General features: G+C 40.0%; 4 protein-coding genes across 4 annotated transcripts; all 4 read right to left on the bottom strand.

The window, feature by feature from the left end:
• Window positions 1–3,544: 3,544 nt before the first annotated feature.
• Window positions 3,545–5,965, bottom strand: LOC308287457 (uncharacterized protein; the record flags this gene model as incomplete). Its single annotated transcript, XM_080728629.1, has 2 exons — window positions 3,545–4,867; window positions 5,780–5,965. The coding sequence occupies 2 exons, from the start codon at window positions 5,963–5,965 to the stop codon at window positions 3,545–3,547; spliced, it is 1,509 nt and encodes a 502-aa protein (XP_080584755.1).
• Window positions 5,966–10,188: 4,223 nt separating this feature from the next.
• Window positions 10,189–12,438, bottom strand: LOC308287446 (uncharacterized protein; the record flags this gene model as incomplete). Its single annotated transcript, XM_080728619.1, has 2 exons — window positions 10,189–11,726; window positions 12,381–12,438. 2 exons carry the CDS (start codon window positions 12,436–12,438, stop codon window positions 10,189–10,191), a joined length of 1,596 nt encoding a protein of 531 aa, XP_080584745.1.
• A 2,449-nt stretch (window positions 12,439–14,887) lies between these two features.
• LOC308287435 (neuropeptides B/W receptor type 1-like) lies at window positions 14,888–15,850 on the bottom strand (the record flags this gene model as incomplete). Its single annotated transcript, XM_080728608.1, has 1 exon — window positions 14,888–15,850. One exon carries the CDS (start codon window positions 15,848–15,850, stop codon window positions 14,888–14,890), a length of 963 nt encoding a protein of 320 aa, XP_080584734.1.
• Window positions 15,851–16,043: 193 nt separating this feature from the next.
• On the bottom strand, window positions 16,044–24,065 carry dnase2b (deoxyribonuclease II beta). Its single transcript, XM_080731473.1, has 6 exons — window positions 24,041–24,065; window positions 22,928–23,102; window positions 21,071–21,149; window positions 19,798–19,959; window positions 17,793–17,990; window positions 16,044–17,299 (listed from the first exon to the last, which is right to left on the bottom strand). Exons 2-6 carry the CDS (start codon window positions 23,039–23,041, stop codon window positions 16,965–16,967), a joined length of 888 nt encoding a protein of 295 aa, XP_080587599.1. The 5' UTR covers window positions 23,042–23,102; window positions 24,041–24,065; the 3' UTR covers window positions 16,044–16,964.
• Between the last annotated feature and the right edge of the window lie 442 nt (window positions 24,066–24,507).

The raw sequence follows: 24,507 nt of genomic DNA, 5'->3' as shown, positions 1-24,507 counted from the left end.
GGCACACAGTTTGTGAAAGGGTTCCCAAACGTTTCAATGCCAATGACCTTTTTGTTTTGACTATTTGTGGGTTTTATAAATATTGAACCAATGAAAATAAAGTATTTAAAAATGCTTCTGACATCCTAACTCCATTAGATTCTCAAACTGTCTGTCAAACCACCTACGGTAACTCCAACTTTGTTTTTTCAGTCATTGATTAGAATGACGAGGTCAGAGAAAAACTCCACATTAATGGTCAAAGTCCACTTGAGCTGTATTTGGGTAAAGTAGTGATAATATTAAGGACATGGCCATGGTGGCCCTCACTTCAGAGAGAAAACTGCTCTAGTAGAGTAGTTAGAGATAAACTTCCTTCACTTTATGTAAGATAAACCATTCTGACATTGTAAAATGCACCAGAGTAGAACCAGGATCCTCACACGTAAAGGTCATATATCATATCATATCATGGTGTCATATATCATGTGAGGCTTCCCTCATCCTCAGCACAACCCATTCTTGAGATGTAAACAATCTTTTTTTCCCTTCTTTTTTTTAGATTTGTTTTGCGGCTTTCATGCCTTTATTGATAGGACAGTAGACTGACAGGAAATGGGGAGAGAGATGAGAAGTGACGCAGCAAAGGTCAGGATCAGGATTGTTAGAAACGGCTAAAGAGGCCATTTCTAAATATAACAAGAAATAAGAATCGGACAGCCATTTTGATACAAGACCATTATATTCAAAGGAACTGGTCAGAGTTTAAAGATTACAGACGTAGCTGGGTTACTAGGCTACTGACTCATTTACAGAAGGCAAGAGCTTATAAAATAGTTCTTATCTCATGGATGTTTACCCAAATATGACAATCAGTGGATGACAATAATAGATGACAATTATGACAGTTCAGGATGGGGTCATGAGTCATGTTGATATCTTGATGCTGCATTCACACTAAGAGAAGCCAAGCTAATGGTTGGCTTGGTAATTCAATGTATTCTCTATGAAACCAGCTTTTAAAATTTTCTGCGCTTTTTTTTTTCTTTTCGAGCATGGACATTTTAAAAGCTGGTTTGCATAGAAATGTCATTGAATTACCAAGCCAACCATTAGCTTGGCTTTTCTGTATGTGAATGAGGCATGACACGTGAATCAATATCCCATTAGCAATATAGTTCATACATGTTCCCCTTTTCCACTGTAAATATCTGCTTCTTCTGTCTTTTTCATTTACCTTTTATTTAACATTTTCTGCTTTTGTAATTGATGTATCCTATACTGTTCTATCCGTCTGTCTTTCAATGTTATATGAGGTATATGAAGCGGTTCCTGTGTAAATAAGCCGGAAAGCATACATTGGTACAACAACAAGGCTTAAAACAAAGCTGGAGGAGGAGACCAACTGACTGACTTCAGCTCCCAGATACTGTAACTGTGACATTAAACAATACTTTGACATGATGAGTTTGGGTCAGATGTCATGAAATATGACTTGATGGTCAGATATAAATCTTATCCAAAAACAGATGTCAGCGACACGCTGCCTGTCAGGCATCAGAGCGGGCACCCGATTGTGTATTGTGTATAGTTTCAAAGTACAGATTATTGATTTATTTGGTTAATCTACTGTTAGACAGGTGGTGATTTTTTAGACAGTTTTTCCTTGTAATATCCATGTAACATTACTCTGATTATACTATGTTTTGTGCTTCTTAGCATCATAGAATAGAATAATTTATATACTATCATTACACTAATCTAAACCTAAACTCAGTTGGTGTAAAATAACTTTCCATATCATTGCTGGGCTGGCCATAATGTGATACTGATAATACACCATTATCCCATCATTTTAATCAGGTAGCTCTACTTCCAATTTAGGTATTTAAAGTAATTATCTTTTGCAAGCTTAGAATTATTGTATTTTCAGGAATGAGATCTTTTTTTAATACATTTTATTATACATGTTTTGCAGAGACAGCACACACTGTAGGTACAGTTACCACACTAACAGAATCCATGTGTACGCTTGTTTACGGTCTATGGTTTTCCGCTCTGTCATCACTGTGGGGAACCACACTAACAGAATCCCTTTTATGCCCATATATGGAAATCGCTGATTTCATCAGGTATTAAGCCCATATCTAACAGGACTTCATATGGGAATGCCCATATATGGAGGCCACATCGGACACATACCACACTAACAGAATCCATATATGGCCAACAGGCCAAGACAGATGGCCAAGACAGCCCATATCTGTGTGGCTGGTTGCACCGACAGGGATCTCCATATATGGGCATAAAAGGGATTGTATGTATGTCAGATGTGATAGGACATTCACAGACTGAAAATAATTCTATGACGTCAGAGTATGACGCCAGTGATGTTAGCATGCAGACAGATGGTTACCAGGTCGGCAAAACTGTGTAGTATCAGTGATGTCAGCATGCAGATTGTCAGACAGACGGACAGACATTCGCTAAATGAATAATTAGATAATAATAATAATGATAATAATAAATGTCCCGTACAACTTTTCCTCCTGCTCCCCAGGAAAAAAACACATTTCCACCCACAAAAGAAAGAAAGAAAGAAAGAAAGAAAGAAAGAAAGAAAGAAAAAGGAATGGAATATATTTTGTTAAATATTATTATTACCATTGACTAGTACTACACCACGGTACAGTGGAAAGGGAACATAAAAATGAGTAGTTCCATATAGAATTGTATTGATTTTGCAATACATTTTTCATAGTCCAGTTCTAAAATTAAGGAAAAAGTGGTTGTAAAACATGTAGATTAAAGATCTGTTGGACAGTACAGTGTCCCGTACCGATACATAATATGAATGGAAATCTTGCATCCAAGTGAGTGATATTACAGTTCATCCAATGTTTCAGGGTTTTTTGATGGATTATTTTGATTTAGACAATAAAAGCTAATCAGAAGTATTTTCATTTAATTATTATCCAACGATTTTTTTAACCCATTTTTCACCCAGTACAATTTGCCTAAACTGTGTCCCTGGGTACTATACTCTCCCTCCACCAACCTGGGGAGAGCCCCGAACTGAGCTCATGCTCCTTCAATACCTGAGGAATGAGCAGGCATTTTTGTCACCTGACAGGGGGGAGTTTCCCCGGTTGGACGTAGCGCCTGGAAGGAACATGTTATTCCAACGAGTTCCTTTCCCCTCCATCAGGCGCCCCGGCTGGCCAAGGGGAGGCAGTATAGAGACCAGGATTACTGCATGTCTTTTGTGAGGGTACCTACTCTAGGAGACAGGGAGCATGCAAACTCCACACAGGAAGTTCCTTTCGCAAATCTGTTTTCTTGAGTAGTGTAATTATTGGTCTTGGTGAACTGATCCGCCAGGTACATGTGTTATAAAAATGTATGACCTTTTACATAAAAGAAAATCCCAAAATGCATTTTAAGGTCCTTCTCCTCACCAACAGGCCACAGCGCTAATGATCCTTAGCCACAGTAATCAGAGAGATTTTGTTTTTAAAAGTCCACTGCTATGTGAGCTGTACTTTGGTGGTCTCACTGGTCTGGTCTACAATACAGAGTTCCTGCTTCCACGGCCCAGAATGTAGCTTTCTTGCTTGCTCTTCTGCCAACACACAAGGCCAATGATGATGCTGCTGATAATGGCAGTGCACACCACCAGTGTGGTCGGTAGAGTTGTGGTGGTTATCAACTGATCCTCTGTCAGCGACATGATCTCCTGCCCCTTCAAATCCTCTGGATGCTCACAGACTTCAGGTGAAGTGGACTTGATTTTATCGGAGTTGGCCTTCATCCACTGGTACAAATAAATCAGTTTGCAGTTACAATGCCAAGGGTTGCCATTGAGATAGACTTTGGTAAGTTTTGGTAAAGGTGTGAATATATCGTCAGGAAGAGTCTGTAGGTTGTTGTTAGCTAACCTCAGGGTGGACAGAGAGGTTAGATTTTCAAATAAGTCTGCATCTAGTGACTTGAGCCTGTTGTTCATTAGATTCAGCTCTGTAAGCTTCTCAGGGCCTTGAAAATATTCAACAGACAAGGTTTCAAACTGATTTTTAGACAGGTCTAGCTTTTTAAGTTTATTCAGAGCACTGAATATTCCATTAGGAAGAGTGCTAAGGTTATTTTCTTTAAAACTCAACTCAGTCAATTTTGGCATTTCTCCAAAGAGCACTGGAGGTAGACTTGTGAGTTCATTTTTGTCTAGAGTCAGTATTTTAAGCAGCGGGAACCCCACAAAGAACTCTTGAGGTAACCAAGTCAGACGATTCCTGTCCAAATACATCTTAGCCAATTTAGCTTTATGTTGAAACAAACTGGGCGATAATTCAGTTATTTTGTTTGCCTGCAAGTTAAACTCCTTCAAGTTGCGATTCTTGTGAAATATCCCCTCAGGAAGGGAGGTCAAGTGATTTTCATAGAGTATCAATATCTGCAGTTTTTTCAGGTTTGAAAACAGACTTGAAGATATGGCAGTGAGATTGTTCCTGGCCAAATGTAGGATCGTAAGGCTTTCTAGATCATCAAAAGTCCCTTCCTCTATGTATTCTATCTCGTTAACATTCAGTTGGATTACATTTAGGTTTTTAAGGCCATCAAACAAGCCTTTCTCTACACGACGGATCTTGTTGAGTTTTAGGACAAGCCTTTCTAGATTGTCGAGGCCCCTAAAGACTCCCACTGGGATTGATGTTATTGGAGTACTGGAGATCTCAATTTGTTTGAGGTTCACTAACCCCTCAAAAGCACCAGGCGCGATCGATGTAAGTGGAGTGTCCATGATGTCCACCTTTTCCAGCTGGGGGCTTTCATTAAAGACTCCTTCAGGGATGGCAGTGATCTGACTTTTCACAAAGAACACCTCTGTCACCTTTGAGTCCAGAAGTCGTGGTATTTCAGTTGTACGTGCATCAAAAACTCTCTGGTGTTCCTTCGGACATTCAATGTCACTTTCACATTCTTTTGGAGATGAATATTCAAAAAACAAAGTCAGAAAAAAGAGGAAATATTTGCTTCCAGCCATGCTTCTTCTAGAGAGAAAAAAAAAAAAAAAAGGTTTGGTATTGAGTTTGAGATCAATCCAGTCATTTCAATGATGGAGTTGACAATGTAAACTGTTTTAGTAGGCAGCTTAAAGCACATCCTTTAAACTATAAAGTCTATAAAGTGAAGATCAAATGTAACAATTAAAATGTTTTGATGTTAAATATGACCTACCTCATTATCATTTGCTGTCCCAGATGTATAATGGAAGGTTATTTCAGTTACAGAGAGAAACAAACAAAAGTGCAGGGTTACCGTATGTTATCTCTGGTCAGAAGGCCTGGAGTGTGTTCCATGCCCCTGTGAGGCGTGGTGTGAAAAGGTCTCTGCTGTGTGAGATAAAACTATTGAACAAGTGAAGCACATTCTGTATTCTATTTATATCTCTGCCTTGAACAATAATCACTGTCAGTTTCAAGTTTTCTTTTTTAATGGAACACCATATGGGCACAAAGATCTACCCTTTGGCTGCTCCTCATTGGCTAAGGGCCCTGCCTTTGTACTGTCTGTATTTTTTTTAGGAGAATAAACTTGACCCATAAATATTTGGTATAACATACTGGTCTCGTCTTTCAGCGAGCCCACAATTAGGCTAGGGGCTTCCATGGCAATATAAATTGGCTCATGTGTGGCTGGCACCTGAACATGGGTCCTGCAACTTTGACATTTGTCTGGGGGACCATTGTACAAATGTGTTGGCAGTAGGCCACATGACCTGACAATGTTCTGAATGCTCTACATAGTTTGGGGCTTCTCGAGCGTGGAGGGCACTGTGTGGCACTGCAGGTTGGGCTCCTCCTGTGTCCAGGTACTGGACCTGTGCGTTGCACCACCTGCTTCCCCGCCCAGGTGAGGTCTTCAGTGATGTGCACCCCCAAGAGTGTGAACTCTCTGACCCTCTCCACTGCACCACACAGGTCCGCATGTTACGTTTGTGATGCCCGTGCACCCGCCCACCCTCTTGGCAATTCTAATTTTGGATGCAGTAATGCGACATTTTGAGCGTCATTCAATGAATATTTGACCGTTTGCATGTGGATTTTAATGGTTGACTAAGCTTTAGAATGTGAGTTCTAGATTATTAGGGATGCCTCATGAAATGCATTGTGTTAAAGGGCCTACACCATGCTTTTAAAACTATATTTTTTGTATAAATATATATGCTCAAAATTGAGTCTTAGACAGGTTTTAACCCTCAACAAACACTCTGACCATTCTTTTTGTTTGTTCTAGCTCTACTATAATGAGGCTCTCCAGCTGCAATACCAAAACGGCCTCTGTTTGCTCAGGGGCGCATCTAGTGGGGTTTTTCCAGAAAAAAAAAGAAGTTTTTTGAAAAAAAGAGAAAAAAAAAGTTTTTGAAAAAAAAAGTTTTGAAAAAAAAGTTTTTTGAAAAAAAAAATGTTTTTGATTTTTTTTTTGTTGTTGAAAAAACGGGAAACGCGTGTGACGTCACATGCGTCAACTCTCAGAACAGCACTGTTCTGAGAACCCGTGGAAAGCTTTTCATCTCTGTCTTCCCAAAACCAGAGAAAGACACAATGTACAGAAATAGGACTTTGTGAGGATAGAAGGTGCCAGTGGGACCCCAAAAAAAGGTTTTAAAATAGAAAAAGTGAAAATTCATGGTGTAGGTCCTTTAAAAGTATCCTCTCCTAAAGAAAGATGTAAACAATGGGTCCATTTTAAATGTCAAGCTCTCTGTGTTGGGTGCGTCTTATTGTACATGCATTACTCCGACGTTGTGTTCGTCCGACTCTCCCCATTAGAATCTAATCCTAACCCTAACCCTAACTGCATGACTGACCTCTACTCCCCCTCTGTGTCATCCACATACATAATGTCCTAGTCAGCTTTCACAGCAACAACTGTAATTACACCAACTTCCACCAGTTCATAAGCATGCACATTAGTGTGAAATGATTGTTTGGGGATTTTACTTCCTGGTTCCACATCAGCGATGTCTTTGATAATGATCAGGCCAGAGTCTGAGATATAGGCCTACATCATTACAGTATTATGAAATAGAGGGATTGGATTGTAACAACCACTGTTCTAGCTTCAAGGTCAGTGGTACTCAAACATTGTCATGTCAAGGACAAGGACTCCCAAAAGTGATTATTTCTTTTGGATATGTATTTGGGAACCCACTTTTAGAACCACTGCTTTGGGTGAATGAATTATTATGCATCAATTATTTCAGTAACCATTTTTTAACTATCATAGAAGTACTGCATCGTGTTAAATCACATGTACCGGTATATGTATTTAAGTGAAATGTACTCTTTTTGTTTACTTTAAGTAGGCTGTTGAAGGAATAGTTCATGCAAATATCATTCTTCCACTAGGTGGCAGTGCTTTCGCATCAAAATCATATCAAAATCATGTGGTGATTTCTGAGCCATACCAAGGTTTGGTACTTTGGTTTTACTGTAGGCCCTATTTCATGTGGTCACTGGAGAAATTAAAAGGGTGAAAGAAAACATATGGTCCATGTGTTTTAGAGCAGTGTTTTGGGAACAACCAGCATTTTAGAGAGTATAAGTTCAGATAATATGTTTTCTTTTGGCTGTTTCCATTGATTTTACAAATTGTATCTAATTTCAGAAGGCCTGTCAAGTTCTAATGTGCTTCTAGTTTTTTTGTTAGATAAAGAAGAACTAGCGGTTCATTCTAAAATGCGACAAGGGCCCACTAATTGTGTTCTAGTAGGCTACAGGTGTTCCCAACTGTTTCCATGACCCCTTAATAGCTATAGCCTCGGCTTTGAAAGTGTTTGAAAAGTTTTGAACATTTGACAATGACCCAATGAAAAGTATTTAAAAGTTCTTCTGACTAAACCTCCTCTCCATTGGATCCTCAAACTGTCGGTCATATCACTTAACTCCAAATTTGGAGATAGTTTTTTTTTTTCATCATTGATTAGAAGGACGAAGTCAGACATTAATGGTCAAAATGTCCACTTGAGCGATACATGGGTAAAGTGATGATAATATATATGGACACATTCAAGTATCTGAACATGTATAAAGTCACCATACCAACTTTGTGTACAAACACTCTCCCCCTGCCCCCTCCCCTCGGTGGCAGGCATCAAACAGGTAGCTGTCTTTGATGATTTAATTGATTAGAGAGAACACTAAACAAGCACAGAACATGTTTGACACTTTTATGGCCCAATCAATCAACTCTGTGCACAACCACTTTGAAGTTCAAATGGAGCAATTAAGAGCTCTATCCGAGCTCCCCCCTCCCCTCACAGATAAAGAAGTCCCTGCTTTATGTCAACATAAACAGTGGAATGTCAACATAAACAGTGGATCAAAATATGAATAGAATCTTGTCTTTCTGCAAGGAAACACCCCAGCATAATAATATAGTGTCTGGTAGATGGAAATGACTGCTAAAATATGTATATACATTAGGGCTGTCACGATATGACATTTTACATGACGATTAATTGTCAGTCAAATAATTGGCGATTAACGATTTAATTGTGTTTTTGTCGTTGATAATTACATTTCCGTTTGGCTTTTAGGCTTTGAAGTTGTACATGGTAGATATGACACATAACCTAAATATACGAAGAAATTACTGACATATTTGACAACTTACTACTTAAAAAATAACTTTGATAGTGGAAATAGCCGATCTACAAGCTCACAACGCGTCGCGATGCGACGCGTTGTGAGCTTGTAGATCTGATCTATTTCCACTATTTTTGACTTTCTTAAAAATATATGATCATTTTTCAACATGGAAACGATTATGACGATTATGAAAAATAATCACGATTATGTCAAATAATCACGATTAGACGATTATGTAATAATTGTGACAGCCCTAATATACATACATATATATAAAAAAAACCTTTAGGCTTAAAGTTACCTAGTTTCCCTTTAATATTTTGTATATAGCTGGTTTCTGCCCGACACCAGAGATATACACTGTATCTGATTATACTATGTTTTGTGCTTCTTGCTAGCCCATATCATATCATATAATAGAATATTTTAACTATCATCACATAAGCTGAGTTTGTGTAAAATCACTTTCCAAACCATTGCTGACCATATTACCAATCAGGTAACCAATTTGGGTATTTAAAGTAATTATCTTTTACAAGCTATCATTATTGTATTTCAAGTAACACATATGTTGATTTCAGGAATGATTTCAGACCATCTTTTTTAATAATATATTTTATTCCATACTGTTGGTACACTGTAGGTTACCAGCAATGTCATATTTATTTGACAATTTACAATTTACAATTTAGGCATTTAGCAGACGCTCTTAATCCAGAGCTACTTACAATAAGCAAGGTAATACATCAATACATCAACATCAATACATCAAATGCATACAAATAGTAATCTAGTAAAATAAAAATAAAATAACGCAGGTAGACCAAAAACATAATCAGTAAAAAACTATATAAAACCTAAAAAATGCTATCTATATCTTATTTACAGGTTGGTGCTTTCTTTTGGGTTTTTCAGATTTATTCATTAAAAACGTCCCCTCCAACTTTCCACTCACAGAAAGAAAGAAGCAATAATAAAACATTTAAAATAAGAAAAAAGTTAGTAGTTCCATATAGATCTGTATCAATTTCTTTTTTCCATTTCTCTCTTTTTCTTTTCTTTTTTTTTTTCTTTTTTTTTACAAATTTAGTCCAGTTCTAAGTTAAGGAAAAAGTGCAGCAAGAGCGAGCTTTGTAAGAACTGTGGATTAGAGACCTGTTGGACAGTATTGAAGCTACATTGTCCCATACCGATCATATGAATGGAAATCCAGACTAAAAGCATTGAGATTACATCCAAGTGATATTACAGTTCATCCAATGTTTCAGGGTTTTTTTTATGTATTATTTTGATTTAGACATTAAAAGCTAATCAGAGGCAAATCTGTTTTCTTGAAAGGTGTAATTATTGGTTGTATGGTGAACATATTTAGGTTCTAAAACAACATGCATTTTATGATCCTTCTCCTCTCCAACAGGCCATAAAACTAATGATCCAGCCTCAGTAATCAGAGAGATTTTGGTTTTAAAAGTCCACTGGTAGCTCTACTTGGGTGGTCTCACTGGTCCGGTCTACAATACAGAGAGTTCTTGCTTCTGGGGCCCAGATTGTGTCTTTCTTACTTGTTCTTCTGCCAACACGCAAGGCCAATGATGATGCTGCTGATAATGGCGGTGCACACCACCAGTGTGGTCGGTAGATTAGTGCTGTTTGATGCTGTAGTTGTGGTAGGTAGTGTAGTGGTTGGGGTCGTTGTAGATGGAGTGGTTGTAGTTTGAGTAGTTATCAGTGTGGTGGTTGTGGGTGGAGCGGTGGTTGTAGTGGTGGTAGTTGTAGTAGGAATGGTGGTGATAATTGTAGTGGGAGGGGGAGGTGTGGTACATATAAACTGATCCTCTGTCAGCGACATGATCTCCTGCCCCTTCAAATCCTCTGGATGCTCACAGACTTCAGGTGAAGTGGATCTGATTTTATCAGAGTTGGCCTTCATCCACTGGTACAGAGGAATCAGTTTGCAGTTACAATGCCACGGGTTGTCGTTGAGATAGACTTTGGTCAGTTTCGGTAAAGGTGTGAATACATCCTCAGGAAGAGTCTGTAGGTTGTTGTTAGCTAACCTCAGGGTGGACAGAGAGGCTAGTTTTGCAAATAAGTCTGCATCCAGTGACTTGAGCCTGTTGTTCATTAGATTCAGCTCTGTAAGCTTCTCAGGGCCCTCAAAATATTCAACAGACAAGGTTTCAAACAGATTTTTAGACAGGTCTAGCTTTTTAAGTTTATTCAGAGCACTGAATACTCCATTAGGAAGAGTGCTAAGGTTATTTTCTTTGAAATTCAACTCAGACAATTTGGGCATTTCTCCAAAGAGCACTGGAGGTAGACTTGTGAGTTCATTTTTGTCTAGAGTCAGTGTTTTAAGCTCCGGGAATCCCACAAAGAACTCTTGAGGTAAACCAGTCAGACGATTCCTATCCAAATACAGCTTAGTCAATTTAGCTTTATGTTGAAACAAACTGGGTGATAATCCAGTTAGTTTGTTTGCCTGCACGTTAAGCTCCTTCAAGTTGGGATTGTTGTGCAATATCCCCTCAGGTAGGGAGGTCAAGTGATTTTCATAGAGTCTCAATATCTGTAGTTTTTTTAGGTTTGAAAACAGACTTGAAGATATGGCAGTGAGATGGTTCTTAGCCAAATGTAGGATCGTAAGGCTTTCTAGATCATCAAAAGTCCCTTGCTCTATGTATTCTATCTCGTTAATATGGAGTTGGATTTCATTTAGGTTTTTAAGGCCATCAAACAAACCTTTCTCTAGACGACGGATCTTGTTGAGTTTTAGGATGAGCGTTTCTAGATTGTCAAGGCCCCTAAAGACTCCCAATGGGATAGATGTTATTGGAGTACTGGAGATCTCAATTTGTTTGAGGTTCACTAAGCCCTCAAAAGCACCAGGCTCGATAGACATAAGTGGAGTGTCCATGATGACCACCTTTTCCAGCTGGGGGTTTTCATTAAAGACTCCTGCAGGGATGGCAGTGATCTGACATTTCACAAAGAACACCTCTGTCACATTTGAGTCCAGAAGTCGTGGTATGTCAGTTGTACGTGCATCAAAAACTCTTTGGTGTTCCTTGGGACATTCAATGTCACTCTCACATTCTTTTGGAGATGAATATTCCAAAAACAAAGGCAGCAAAAAAAGGACAATTTTGCATCCAGTCATGCTTCTTCTAGAGAGAGAAAAACAAAAACAAAGGTTTGGTATTGAGTTTGGGATCAATCCAGTCGTTTCAATGATGGAGTTGACAATGTAAACTGTTTTAGGAGGCAGCTTAAAGCACATCCTTCTCCCACACATTTTGACTGGAATTTCAACCCATTATAATAAAGTGAATAAAGCATATAAAGTAAATTGATGTTATTTCAAACACACAAAATATGACTTACCTCATTATCATTTGCTGCCACAGACATGTAATGGAAGGTTATTTCAGCTTACAGAGAGAAACAAACAAGGGTTATGTTATCTCTTTTATGTACTGTATCTGGTCTGGGGTGTGTTGGATGGCTCTGTGAGGCGTGGCGTCAAAGGGTCTCTGTTATGTGAGATAAGATAGATAGAATAGAATAGATAGATAAAATTAGACCCCACTCCTTGTTTTTTTGTTTTTTTTTTTTGTCATTGTATAGTTCCAGTTGTGAAATTTGTCCTCTGCACTGCAGTCGCCCATCCTTACTACAAGGAGCAGTGAGCAGCCATTCTTTGGCGCTCAGGGAGCATGTAGGGGTTAAGTCGCTGGCCTGTCATCGAACCTGGGACAACCAGAGCCAGCAGAGGCTCTGGTTGTCCCAGAGATAGAGGCAGACACATGTTGGCACATTCGTCCGTCCGTAGTTATAGAGCTCAGCAGAAGGGTGTAGCTGACCTGTTTTGACATCATAATGATGACTCAATTTATCTCCATATTTGGGAAAATATGTCCACATTTTGTCCTACTTAAACAACCAACCAGGTCTGTGAATTTATTTGGTCAAAGTTGATACCATGCCAAAGCACCAGCGCTCGCCCAGCAGTCTGCCGTCACCCAGGCGGATGTGTGCACGTGCCCATGTGTGCGACCGCACCCTACTTCTCCCTGGATGCCAGAGCAGAAAATCTGCCACAAAACCTTCACATCGGCCTGTTATAGCGCCACCAGGAGGCCGATTATTGCAAAACATTTTTTTTATATTACTCCTATAGATTTTGTCCAGACATCACAGTACACATTATCTCTATGGTCATGTGTCAACACGGATCAGTCGGATTTGTCATATTCCATCCTGATTGGCTAAGATTGGCATCTAAAGTTTGCAGGAGTTACTCGTTTTGAACAAAATATCTCAAATCATGAACGCAGCGTCTGATTGCTTTCACGCACATTCCCACTAGACAGAGGAAGAAATTCCAGAAAGGACAGTGAGTGTAGAAGATATGGTGGCAATTGTGCGTAGGCTGTGTGTGATTGTTGCTGGCAGAAAACTCTGGTTTTGGAGTGTGGTGATAATTGGATGGTGTGTTTAACACTTCAGATTCGACACTTCCGGATTTTCCGCTTGGGGCTGGGGTTAAGGGGTTATGACGGCTACCAGGCCCGGATTGGAGGGCGGAAGGGCCGGGACAATCCTTGGTGGCCTTCCATCTGGTTGACCTGCCTGGCCTGTCTGTCTGTCTGTCAAAAAAAAGAAAAGGGCAGCGCTGTGGCAGGCAGTTTGTCAGACATAGGATAGGCGTCTGTTAGTTGGATCGGTCAAAATGTCAGTCATCAAAGTGTTTTTTGGAAGGATCAAGAGTCAGATGTGAATGGTTTGTTTGGCTTCCTCCCCACACCCATCACCTGTGTGTGTGTGTGTGTGTGTGCGTGCGTGCGTGCGTGCGTGTAATAACATGTTGAGTGTCTGGTTCAGTATGTTTGAGACATGTAGGACATGGAAAGATATGATTAACTGGATTTATTTTATTATGTATTTGTTTATTATTCTGGGACAATACCAAAAATATATATTGTGATAGGTTACAATATCATGAAACATTGGGTTTCTAGCTAATTTGTGACCTCTGTCCATGGTTAGGCCTTTCTACAAGAAATGATGTATAAAGAAATACACTATAAACACATGAACAGTGAATGCGTAACAAGTAATAACGTTCTTTCTTAGCATGATCATAAAATATAACCTTAAAACATAATAAGAATTGATGATATTCACATGTCGTGCATGTACTGTATGTGCATGTGTTCCAATTCATGGCAAAACATTTTGTGTGTGTGTGTGTGTGTGTGTAATCTGCGTATGTATGCATGTGCCTATAGCCTATGAGTATATATTTATCTGTGTTTATCTATCTGTGTGTACATGTTTATGTGCAAGTGTTTGTGCATGTGCATAAAATAAATGCATGGTCAAAGCAATGAATGGTCATAGATTAGATGGTCACATTGTCCAAAAGCCTGAATAAACAAGTGTCTCTTCAGTGCATCTTGAAGGAGTGCAAGCCAGTTGCCAGTTGGATTGGTTCCAGCAGTGGTTTGATCCGGAAAATAGAAAGGTTGTTTAAGCTTATGCCTGTGCCTGTGTTTATGTTCTGTACAACAGTAGCATAAACAAAAGCCTTTCTTGCCATGTGCAGTACAATGGCTGTGCAGGTGTCTGTGACACAAACCATCACACTTAATGTAAAATGGTCCATCACAATGTTATACAGGACTTTAAATTCAGAACATGACGACACAATATAAAGATTATACAAATGCCTTCTAAATCAGTAGTTCTCACACTTTCAAGGTTTTTCAAAAATGTTCCAAAATAGCAGTTATAGCCTACAAGCTCAACGCAAAAATCTAAAATGAGAGACGTTTTCACGGTTTTAATGGGTTAAATAGTTTTTCAAAATAAAGATTATTTTTGGCCGTTTTGTAAAGTGACTTTGAGTACTTAGAAAAGCGCTATATAAATTGTATGTATTTATATATTTATGTGTGTATGTATTAGTAGTAGTATTATGTATATCTCTACAATAATAGATACATCATATTGTATACAGCAATGCAAGGCAGCAATCATGTCAGGTCTATTGAAACATAAATTGCTTAGTAACGTAAAATCTGCCTGACTTAATATCGTGTCATATCACACAATTACACCTGAGTGTAATAAATCTTTCTTTTCTGCACAATGAATGGTAACATATAGACAATTATTGAAATAAATTGCTGTCAATAATACTTTTGACTTTTCAATTTCTAACAATCACTAATAACAATTATTGTATCAAAAAGTCACACATTGGTAGCCCGCAGAACAACATCTTCATTCTCTCTGTTCCTTGGCCAAATCTTCCGGAAAGAAAAGGCATAGAGGAATGGGTCAATGACCGCACTGAACACGGGAAAAACATGAACCAATTTGGCCTTTTCTACAAAATCTTCGATTTTATACGTCACGCCAGGTTGGGATGTGCGTAGTAAAGCTCCCACTAATCCCACTATGCCGACAATCTGGTGCGGAACCCAGAGAACGACGAAGGTGATGACGATTCTTGAGATCAGCTGGCTTGTTCGCTTGTTGCTGGACAGAGCTGTCGCTCTCACCTTCCGGTAAAGACAGGTGTAGAAAGTTGTCATGACAGAGAAAGGCACGAGGAAAGCTAGAAACAGCTCAAGCAGAGTGGCAACCAGGGCATGCCCTTCCATCTGTGGTGGTCGGCTGCAGACAAAGCGCCCATCTTTCATTCTACCATAGGAGGCAACTGATGGCCAGGTCATGAGGCAAGACCCTGCCCACAGTCCCAACAGCAGAGCCCACTCACCCTTTTTACCTATTTTTGACCAGCTGTGACGATGAAGTACTTTCACGAAGCGATGGATGCTCATCAGTGTCATCGTGAAAATGTTGCTAAAGAGGCCGCTAAAGTCCAGGAACATGATGACCTTGCAAAGCTCGTAGCTTAGGTCCCATTGTCTCAGCGTGTCGACAATCCACATGGGCAGGGTGATCAGACAAAGCACGTCACAGATAACCAAGTTCAGCATCAAGAGATGAGTATAGTTGTTCTGCTCCAGTTTGCGCAGTAGAAGCATCAGCACAGCCACATTGCCAGGAATACCCAGGGCACAGCATAAGCTTAAGAGAACGGCTGCAGTCAGATTTGCTGGGCTTGGGGCAAATTCCACTTGGCTGGAGGGTGAGGTTGGTGAAGTGAGGAGAATTGAGTTGTTGTTGGAGAGGAAAAGCTGTTCCATTTTGCTCCAGATAGAACACAAACGTGTTGATGTTGGTTGCACCAGCAAAGTATGAGGACTGAGGAGTGTTTTTCTGTCTTGCCTTAAATGGTGTGTGGTTTATATAGTACAGCAGATGTGTATATTAAGGATTCTAAATATAGGCAGGAGAGAGTAGAGAGACAGGAAGTTTCACAGCCCCTGAGGACTAGTCAAGCACTGGTTGAATTAAAAATTATGCTGGACCTGAGTAAATTCCTGAGGAATTCTGTCAATCCCCAAATGAATAATAAAGGATGGCATTATACTGTACATATTAATTTTTTTGTTATCAAAAACAGCAATCAGCAATAACAAAGCAAGTGTCATTAAAATAATCAGAGATTGACATTTTACATTTCACAGATACTATATGAAGCAGCTACACAAGCGTGGCTACTCATACGCAACAGATACAGATAACCCCTGAACATAGGAAATAAAATATGGTTATAAAAACGGTTTGTTACAGAACACTTTCGATACAGGAAAAAACGACAAGCCACGTGACATGAGCCAGAAATGTGAGGACCCTGGCTGTTACACAGAGAGTTGATGGATGGAAATGTTAAGTTGTAAGTGTGGATGTTCAGTAAGCAACTTCTTGCAAATGTTTTCAATTGAATTGGTATAGTTGACTCACTCTTTTTTTCATTCATGTCTACTCTAGTATATAGTTTCAATATATAGGCTAATGTAGTAATAGTCCCAACCCTCATAATTAGTTTTGAGTCAAAATGTTTTGCTTCAATGTCTTTTTGCAAACTTTTGCCCACAAAAAGTTAAATTTACAAATGTGCACGTTTGATTGAATTTACATCTGTATTTTAAATTGCAAATGACAATACCTTATACCTTTTAGTAAGTATTCCCACTTTGTTGGTAGTTTGTGAAAAACACTGGAAAAGTGGCCAACAATCGAACATTTTGAGTGTTAATATACAGTATGGGATTTCAAAAATCAGACTATGAAGTCAAGCCAACCCAAAGCTGTATGCGTTTCCCCTCTCTATCCTCAGCTCCCTGTCTCTTACAGTATGTGAGAGTGACTCACTCTCAGTAACTCTTTCTCTGTCGGTCTCTTTGTCCATCAAATCTAACAGGCTATGTACCAGTCCACCACCTGTCGGAAGGCCTTGTATATCAAGGGGTGATGGGAGCACACCAGTCCCCCACCCTGCCAAGCCTGAGCCCTCTCCCTGTTCAGGTCCCCCAGGCAGGCCCACTGGTCCTCATAAGCCCGGGACACGCACCACTTGGAGTGGTCGTAATGGGAGTGGAACAGAACCGGCCCAGGGAGCCGCACCCTCCTCACGTTCATGACGTGTTTGGGAAGAGTGCAGTTGGAGGGCAGTTCGTGGTGCTGCGTCTGCCATGTCTCCACCAGCAAATCTGAACCCAGGGCTTGGGCAACCCAACCCGCATAGATGTCTGAGAGGGGGAACACAAAATGTATTTTGACAATGCAGTTCACTGATGAAGTATGATTAGATGACAAAACTGAACATGTGTTTTCATTACTTACTTCCATTGAGCAATTAACCTGTCCTCCAACAGGGGTTTTACTGAATAAAAGTTAATGACGTTAATAAAAGTTATTTTGCGCAACTCATGGTAACTCACAAGGAAAGCACAATTCAGTTGTGTTGGTTGCAAAGATACATGATGTCTCACACTTAAGTAGAAAAAAAAAGAGGATTTTCAAACTGAGTTCTAAAAAGATGCTTATTTCACAAATGCGACATGAAGAAAACATTGTGGAAGAATACTTTACCAATGTCAGTTCTCCAACTTTACTGAATAACCATGAATTTAATTTCAAATTTTAATTCAAGCACATTTCTGAAAAAAACATCAGCTGAATGGCTACAAAGCCTACAATTAAAAACAAAACAAAACTGACTTTCCCCAAGAAATCACTTACCATCAACAAAATGTTCCGATTTGGCAAAACTGACAAACTTCTCTCCTTGGGCAGAGAGAAGATGTTCAACTCTTTTACTGAAGGACAGTGGTGGTTTGGAGCCCTTGCATAACTGGGCCAGTGGTGTCAAGTCACTCAGGAATGAAGCAGGCACAGAGCAATTATACACACGTGGGTTGAAATACACCAACTGCTGGGCTGTAGGTACAGTTTTACACAGCATAAGACAGAGAGATACAGTAGGAGAGAACAGTCATTTTATTGGTCAACCGGTTTATTGCGTAATATTAATTTACAATACGAAACTGCTTCACACGAACAATGTTGGTGTACAGTCACTTTTAGTTTTTCCTTTACATTCATGGGTTAAACTCCACTGACAAATAAGCTTGCAAAAAACGTCCTGTGAGTTATAAGGGCAGAAAGCACTTGAAGAAGATTTTCATTGTCAGGAATAAAACTAAATAAAAAAGGATTAGACTTCAGCAGCCTCTGGTGGACAAATACGTGGAGGGCGTGTACAGGATGCACTCGTAACATCTATACTACTAGTCCTTACCCGTTCAAAGATATGAGCTCTGAAATGATGTGCAGTGTGTGGGTTATGGGATGTGCACTGTGCACACAGTATATGAGGGATGGAAAGTAACTTTAACTGGTGCTTGCATGATAATATGTAGGAGCATCAATGTAAGAAATACCCGTTTCGTTTAATGGCTACAGAGATACTGTGTACCGATCTGCATGATTTTTGGACAAAATCTGTAACAGGGCCAGACAACAGACCCCCCCGCCCGCCCGCCCGCCCGCCCACACACACACACACACACACACACACACACACACACACACACACACACACACACACACACACACACACACACACACACACACACACACACACACACACAGAGCTGGTTAAACATGTTGCCTCATGCTAGATGCAGAATAGATATGCCTCAAGCTAGATGCAGAATAGATATAGATACACCATAAAAATGCTAATATACAGCATATGATTTGTGAAAGTGACAAACGGGCTTCACAGTTATGTTAGATGTGTTCATATGCTAATGGTGATGCGATTTCAGATCAATTGCTCCAGCCACTGAGGAGAAACGCTGTGACAGACACTCACTCAGACAGACAGACAGACAGACACTCAGACAGACAGACATTTGGAAAATTATATGTTTGATAATTTTGCGAATGTCTGTCTGTCTGTCTGTCTGTCTGTCTGTCTGAGTGAGTGTCTGTCACAGTGTTTCTCCTCAGTGGCTGGAGCAATTGATCTGAAATCGCATCACCATTAGCATATGAACACACCTGACATAACTGTGAAGCCCGTTTGTCACTTTCACAAATCATATGCTGTATATTAGCATTTTTATGGTGTATCTACTATCTATTCTGCATCTAGCATGAGGCATATCTATTCTGCATCTAGCATGGAGCAACATGTTTAACCAGCTGTGTGTGTGTGTGTGTGTGTGTGTGTGTGTGTGTGTGTGTGTGTGTGTGTGTGTGTGTGTGTGTGTGTGTGTGTGTAGGCGGGTGGGGGGGGGGGGGGGTACACAGTATCTCTGTAGCCTTTAAACGAAACGGGTATTTCTTACATTGATGCTCCTACATATTATCATGCAAGCACCAGAAAGTTACTTTCCATCCCTCATATACTGTGTGCACAGTGCACACCCCATAACCCACACACTGCACATCATTTCGGAGCTCATATCTTTGAACGGGTAAGGACTATTTTAAATAAAGGGATCCTCAAGTAATGTTTCTCGAGAGATAATTGTCACAATGTTTATGGGGCATGGTATAAATTAGCCTGGAGTCTTTCCACATTTTGTGTGCATTTGGCACCCAAGAGCCACTGTAGGCCTAAACGTGTTAATAACAAATATAGTAAAACATAAGTAAGTTAGACAGGGCAAGGATGTGTACAGAATGGCAGTGCGGCCTGCAGTTGCTTCATGTCTTTTCTCTCTCTCTCTCTCACCTATTATGGAGAACTGTGCATATTTGTAGGTCACGCACAGAGCCGTCTGGCCGTTGACTTTGCCAGAGGAGGGGTAAAGGTAGCCTCTCTCAGGGAAGGAGGGGAAATGAGGTACACTGTGAGACAGCCAGAAGCCTTGGACGTGGTCAAAGAGCAGCACCCCTACGGGATGACAAACAACTATGACACCTCCAGCATACGTACGGGATGTGGAACAGGCAGTGGTGGAAAATGTATTCACATTTTTTACTTGAGTAAAAGTATCGATGAGCAAACAATGTAGCAATGTAGAAATGGTGCACACAGGTAGTAAAAGTCAGGAATTCAAAATGTAAAAGTACCAATACTCATTATGCAGAATGTCCCATTTCACAGGTTTTCAAATAAATTGTATAAAACCCTTTTGAAAATAGCAGATTTTTAAATGGCCGAAATATATACAGTATAGAGTGCTTAATGTATGTTTTGTAATAATAATCAAAATCTACAGTAGTAACTCGAGTTTTCAAATAATTGTAGTGGAGTAAAAGTATATTTGCCTGTGGAGTAGAAGTAAATACTGAAAACTGGAAGTACTCCAATAAAGTAAAAACAATTACTTGAGTACAGTACTTGAGTAAATGTACTTAGTTACTTTACACCCCTGGGAACAGGGCACGTACTAGGCAACAAACACTCACATGCACCTGCATGCATTGCAGGTAAGACCACCTACAACATAAATAAGACTAAATAGTCTTTATCGCAACTTGCCTGGGTTCGAATCTGACCCGAAGCTATTTGCTGCCATGCCCTTTCTCTCTCACACATGATCAAAAATTAAAGCTGAATTTCTTAACCTTTTAAAAAATATTGTATCAGGTTAGTCAGTGGTCCAGAATAAACAATGTATCAGACTTTGCACTGGGTCCTCCCCCATGACGCCACTCATTAAGCACACAAGTGTTGTGGGTCACAAAAATGACCTATACAGTATGTCAAGAAATCTACCCTCCACCCACTGATAAAAAACATTTCTCAGGAGCTTTAGGTCTGGACCCAAAACAGGGTTACACAGATACAAAGGTTATGCAGCCTGGCAGAAATAGTGAACATTTAGCAGTGATGGCATTTATATGTTCAATAGTGAACATTTTTCAGTGATGGCATTCCACAGATTGTCATAGTTTTTGTTGGTAAGATTACATTTCTACTCTAGATTAATCCTCTGTCAGCATAAATTCTATTCAATATATATGGTTTAAAATGTATAATGGAGTCTTGGCTAAGGTACCTTTAGTGTGTCCATATCCTTTGATGTATTTCATGTCTGGAGGTCCATCGTTGTAGAGGGTGTAGACTGAGCTATTGGACTGAGAAAATATTAGTTGTACACGTAGAAAATAACATCGTAGCATAATATATATTTTCCTTCTTCTTTTCTTTCTGGATTCGTTTCTTTGGAAATACAGTACAACTCATTACTGTGGAATAAAAACAACTCTATTCGAGTCACAATTCCTTTCCTGCTAGGCCTATTGTGTTCACATACGTGGCCCTGCATAGAGTTGAATGTTTGATTCTGATTGGTTAATCATGGCATTCTGCGTTAGAGTTAGTTATGAGGGAACATTGGGCTCAGGGAACATACATGTGGGGCTGAGGGTTCATAGCTATGTTCCCGTACTGACTATAAGGTTTCTATAAAGAAACTTTGAACCTCTGAGCTGTCAACAATGAATATAAGAATGGATATGTGTGCAGTCTATCAACAGTCCATTTACATCCATATTTTGAAAGGAGGAACATCAATTACATGAAAAGAGAGTGTTTGGGCAGGTGCTGAGCGACAAACAGTATATAGAATAATAAATAAATAAACGCTTGCACATAATGAGCACACCCCATTGATTACGGTTGGGGACCCAAATGCATTTGGGTCCCCATCCGCACAATGAGCACACCCCATTGATTCCGGATGGGGACCCAACTGCATTTGGGTCCCCATCCGCACACTGAGCACACCCCATTGATTCCGGATGGGGACCCAACTGCATTTGGGTCCCCATCCGCACACTGAGCACACCCCATTGATTCCGGATGGGGACCCACCTGCATTTGGGTCCCCATCTGCACACTGAGCACACCCTATTGATTACGGATGGGGACCCAAATGCATTTGGGTCCCCATCCGGAATCAATGGGGGTACATTTATTTGAATAATTTTTTTTGTCTTAGGCAGTTTTGGGTGAAACGCCTTTATAACTAACGCCGTTAGGTTTGGTGGTAACGGAGTAACTTAACAAGTTACTTTTGCAATTTAGTAGGATCGTTACCAGTTACATTTTCCCAAAAAAAATGAAATACTTTTTTTGTATTTTGAAATACAAAAAAGTATTTGAAATACGTATTTCAAAATACAAAAAAGGATTTCAAATGCGTATTTCAAATACATATATTTCAAATACTGCCCATCTCTGCAGTCGCAGGTGGGTTTTAATGGTCGGTAACGAACCCACAATGATTTATGTACAGTATGACTTGACTGTGCCAAGTTTATGTATGGACCATTACATTTTGTTTCCACAAGTCTAAGACTGGAACTGCTCATATTTTTGTTAAAAGGGTCATTAACTTTATGGGCGTTACAAAAAAGCATTTTGTTTTTTCACAAGCTCCCCAGCATGATTCTACCTCAACAATATAAGTAAGCCTCTACGCGCCATGGTCGACGACACCACAGGATTGACTTTCACTCATGACAAGGGGTTGGCGTTAATGTCAATCCTGTTTCTTCCTGTGATAGAATAGCCCCCAGTCCTTAGTGTGTTTTTTTGTCAATGTATATTTGCACATAGGCTACATGAAACTTGTCCTCTGCATTTACCTATCCTATAACTACTAGGAGCAGTGAGCAGCCATTCTACGGTGCTAAGGGAGCAGTTAAGAGTCTTGCTCAGGGACACACATCGACACATTGCTGGCCTGGCATCGAACCTGGGACAACCAGGGCCTCTGGTTTCCCAGGCACGCTCGCTAACCACTCAGCTATGGCCATACCTCTCCGTTGCACAAACCCTAAACGTAACCCTCTAATGAAGCAAAAATGACTTGAAACTAATCAAAGAATAATAAGTCAAATGATCCCACCTTGTAGGCGTGCCCTTTGTAAAGCTGGTTAAGTGTGCTCCCCATGGCCCCCTGGCTGCTGTTGACCATAAAGTTACTCATCTGCCAGCTTCCCACTGAGGGGTCCAGGTACATGTAGTCAACTCCACTGCCAACCTCTCCAATCTTGTACTTGGGCACCTTGTATATAATAAACCTGTTACACAGTTAGAGAGTATGATTTGAATGCAACCTCTTTTTGAAAGGGAAAAAAGATGCCTAAGGGCGAAAAGGGTGAGGTCGCACAGGACGGAATTCATCATTAATATATATCGGACCAGTTACCCATATATGGAGATACCTGATAACAATATATGGAGATCCATGTATATGGAGATATGGGAATATTGGTTGGATCAGCGGTTCTACAAAGAAATGTTGTTTCATACAAATGTACATTATCCAAGTACAGTAACGGCAGGGGAAGCAGCTAAGAACATAGGCAAAAATCTGAGCTATCCGTGTGCAAAAGTTGGAGTCTGTAGATAACCAACCGTGTGCTGTGAGACCCCAGACATGCTTACTCAGTTACTTGTTATGTGAAAGTCCTATGACGTATGACGTCTGACATCATACATACAATCCCTTTTATGCCCATATATGGAGAACCCTGCATGTCTGTGAGACCCCAGACATGCGTCCGTGCGTGTCAGTGTCAGTATCTGTCTCTCAGTCCTTGTCCCCTTTTATGGGCATAAAAGCGATTATATTAGTGTAGTTGCCCTAACAGGGCATCATCTGGGAATCAGATGTAGAGGTCAGCTCTATGACTCTATGGACAAGATGTGCCGGTTTTCATAGTTAACTGTGACCTACGGCCGCAATAAAGGCAATTTAGCCTATAAAATGCCCAAAATATGGACGCCAGTTTAAAAGTGCAAATAAGATGTACAGATGGTTACAATACTGTATCCCTGTATGTAAGGACATCAAATTAGCTATTAGTCTAGCAATCAGCATTATAACACAATTCACAGTAGGTCTTAGCCTTACATAAAATGAGTGAAGAGCTCACAAAATCTTAATTAAATCTTTAGAAGGAAGAGAATAAAATTCAATAACAAGTAGCCCGTCAAATAAACACAATCAACTCACCAATCCACAGGCTCCCCAGCTTCATTCCTACAGGAAATGTCTGCTCTACCTGCAGTGAAACATGAAATCACAATAACAATATGCAACCATGAACCAAACCGTGTGGTCATTTTGAGTTGTAGAGAACAATAAAAGGAATTTAAAATCTCTCTTTCACGTTGTGTGTCAAGATAGAACAACTTATGAAAGTGAATAAGTCACATCTGACTGGCGATGCAGAACAGGAAGTCATGAGTTGTCACATGACAGGGAAGCACCCCTATTAGCAACTAGGGGTTTTGATACTTACTGGACCTGTAGGCAGTGTGTGTGTGTGTGTGTGTGTGTGTGTGTGTGTGTGTGTGTGTATAAATGATTTCTTAAATGTAGGAAACAAAAAAGGGGATATTTACTCGCTACCGATAAAAAATTGTTTCTCTGACCCACACCTGGGTCCTGACCCACTGTTTGGGAAACAGTGATCTAGC

The sequence above is a fragment of the Nannobrachium achirus genome, assembly GCF_963921795.1.
Source record: "Nannobrachium achirus genome assembly, chromosome: 1".
Taxonomy (NCBI): domain Eukaryota; kingdom Metazoa; phylum Chordata; class Actinopteri; order Myctophiformes; family Myctophidae; genus Nannobrachium; species Nannobrachium achirus.
The sequence above is the reverse complement of the archived record's forward strand: the minus strand, read 5'-3'. Positions and strand labels throughout refer to the sequence as shown.

Excerpts from the sequence above, each read along its gene's own strand:
- dnase2b (XM_080731473.1), bottom strand. The coding sequence starts at position 23,041 with ATGTACCTGGACCCCTCAGTGGGAAGCTGGCAGATGAGTAACTTTATG. Across the intron at positions 19,960-21,070 it reads AGGATATGGACACACTAAAG|GGGTGCTGCTCTTTGACCAC; the intron begins GTACCTTAGCCA and ends GTCATCCCGTAG. Across the intron at positions 17,300-17,792 it reads ATCGGAACATTTTGTTGATG|ACATCTATGCGGGTTGGGTT; the intron begins GTAAGTGATTTC and ends TCCCCCTCTCAG.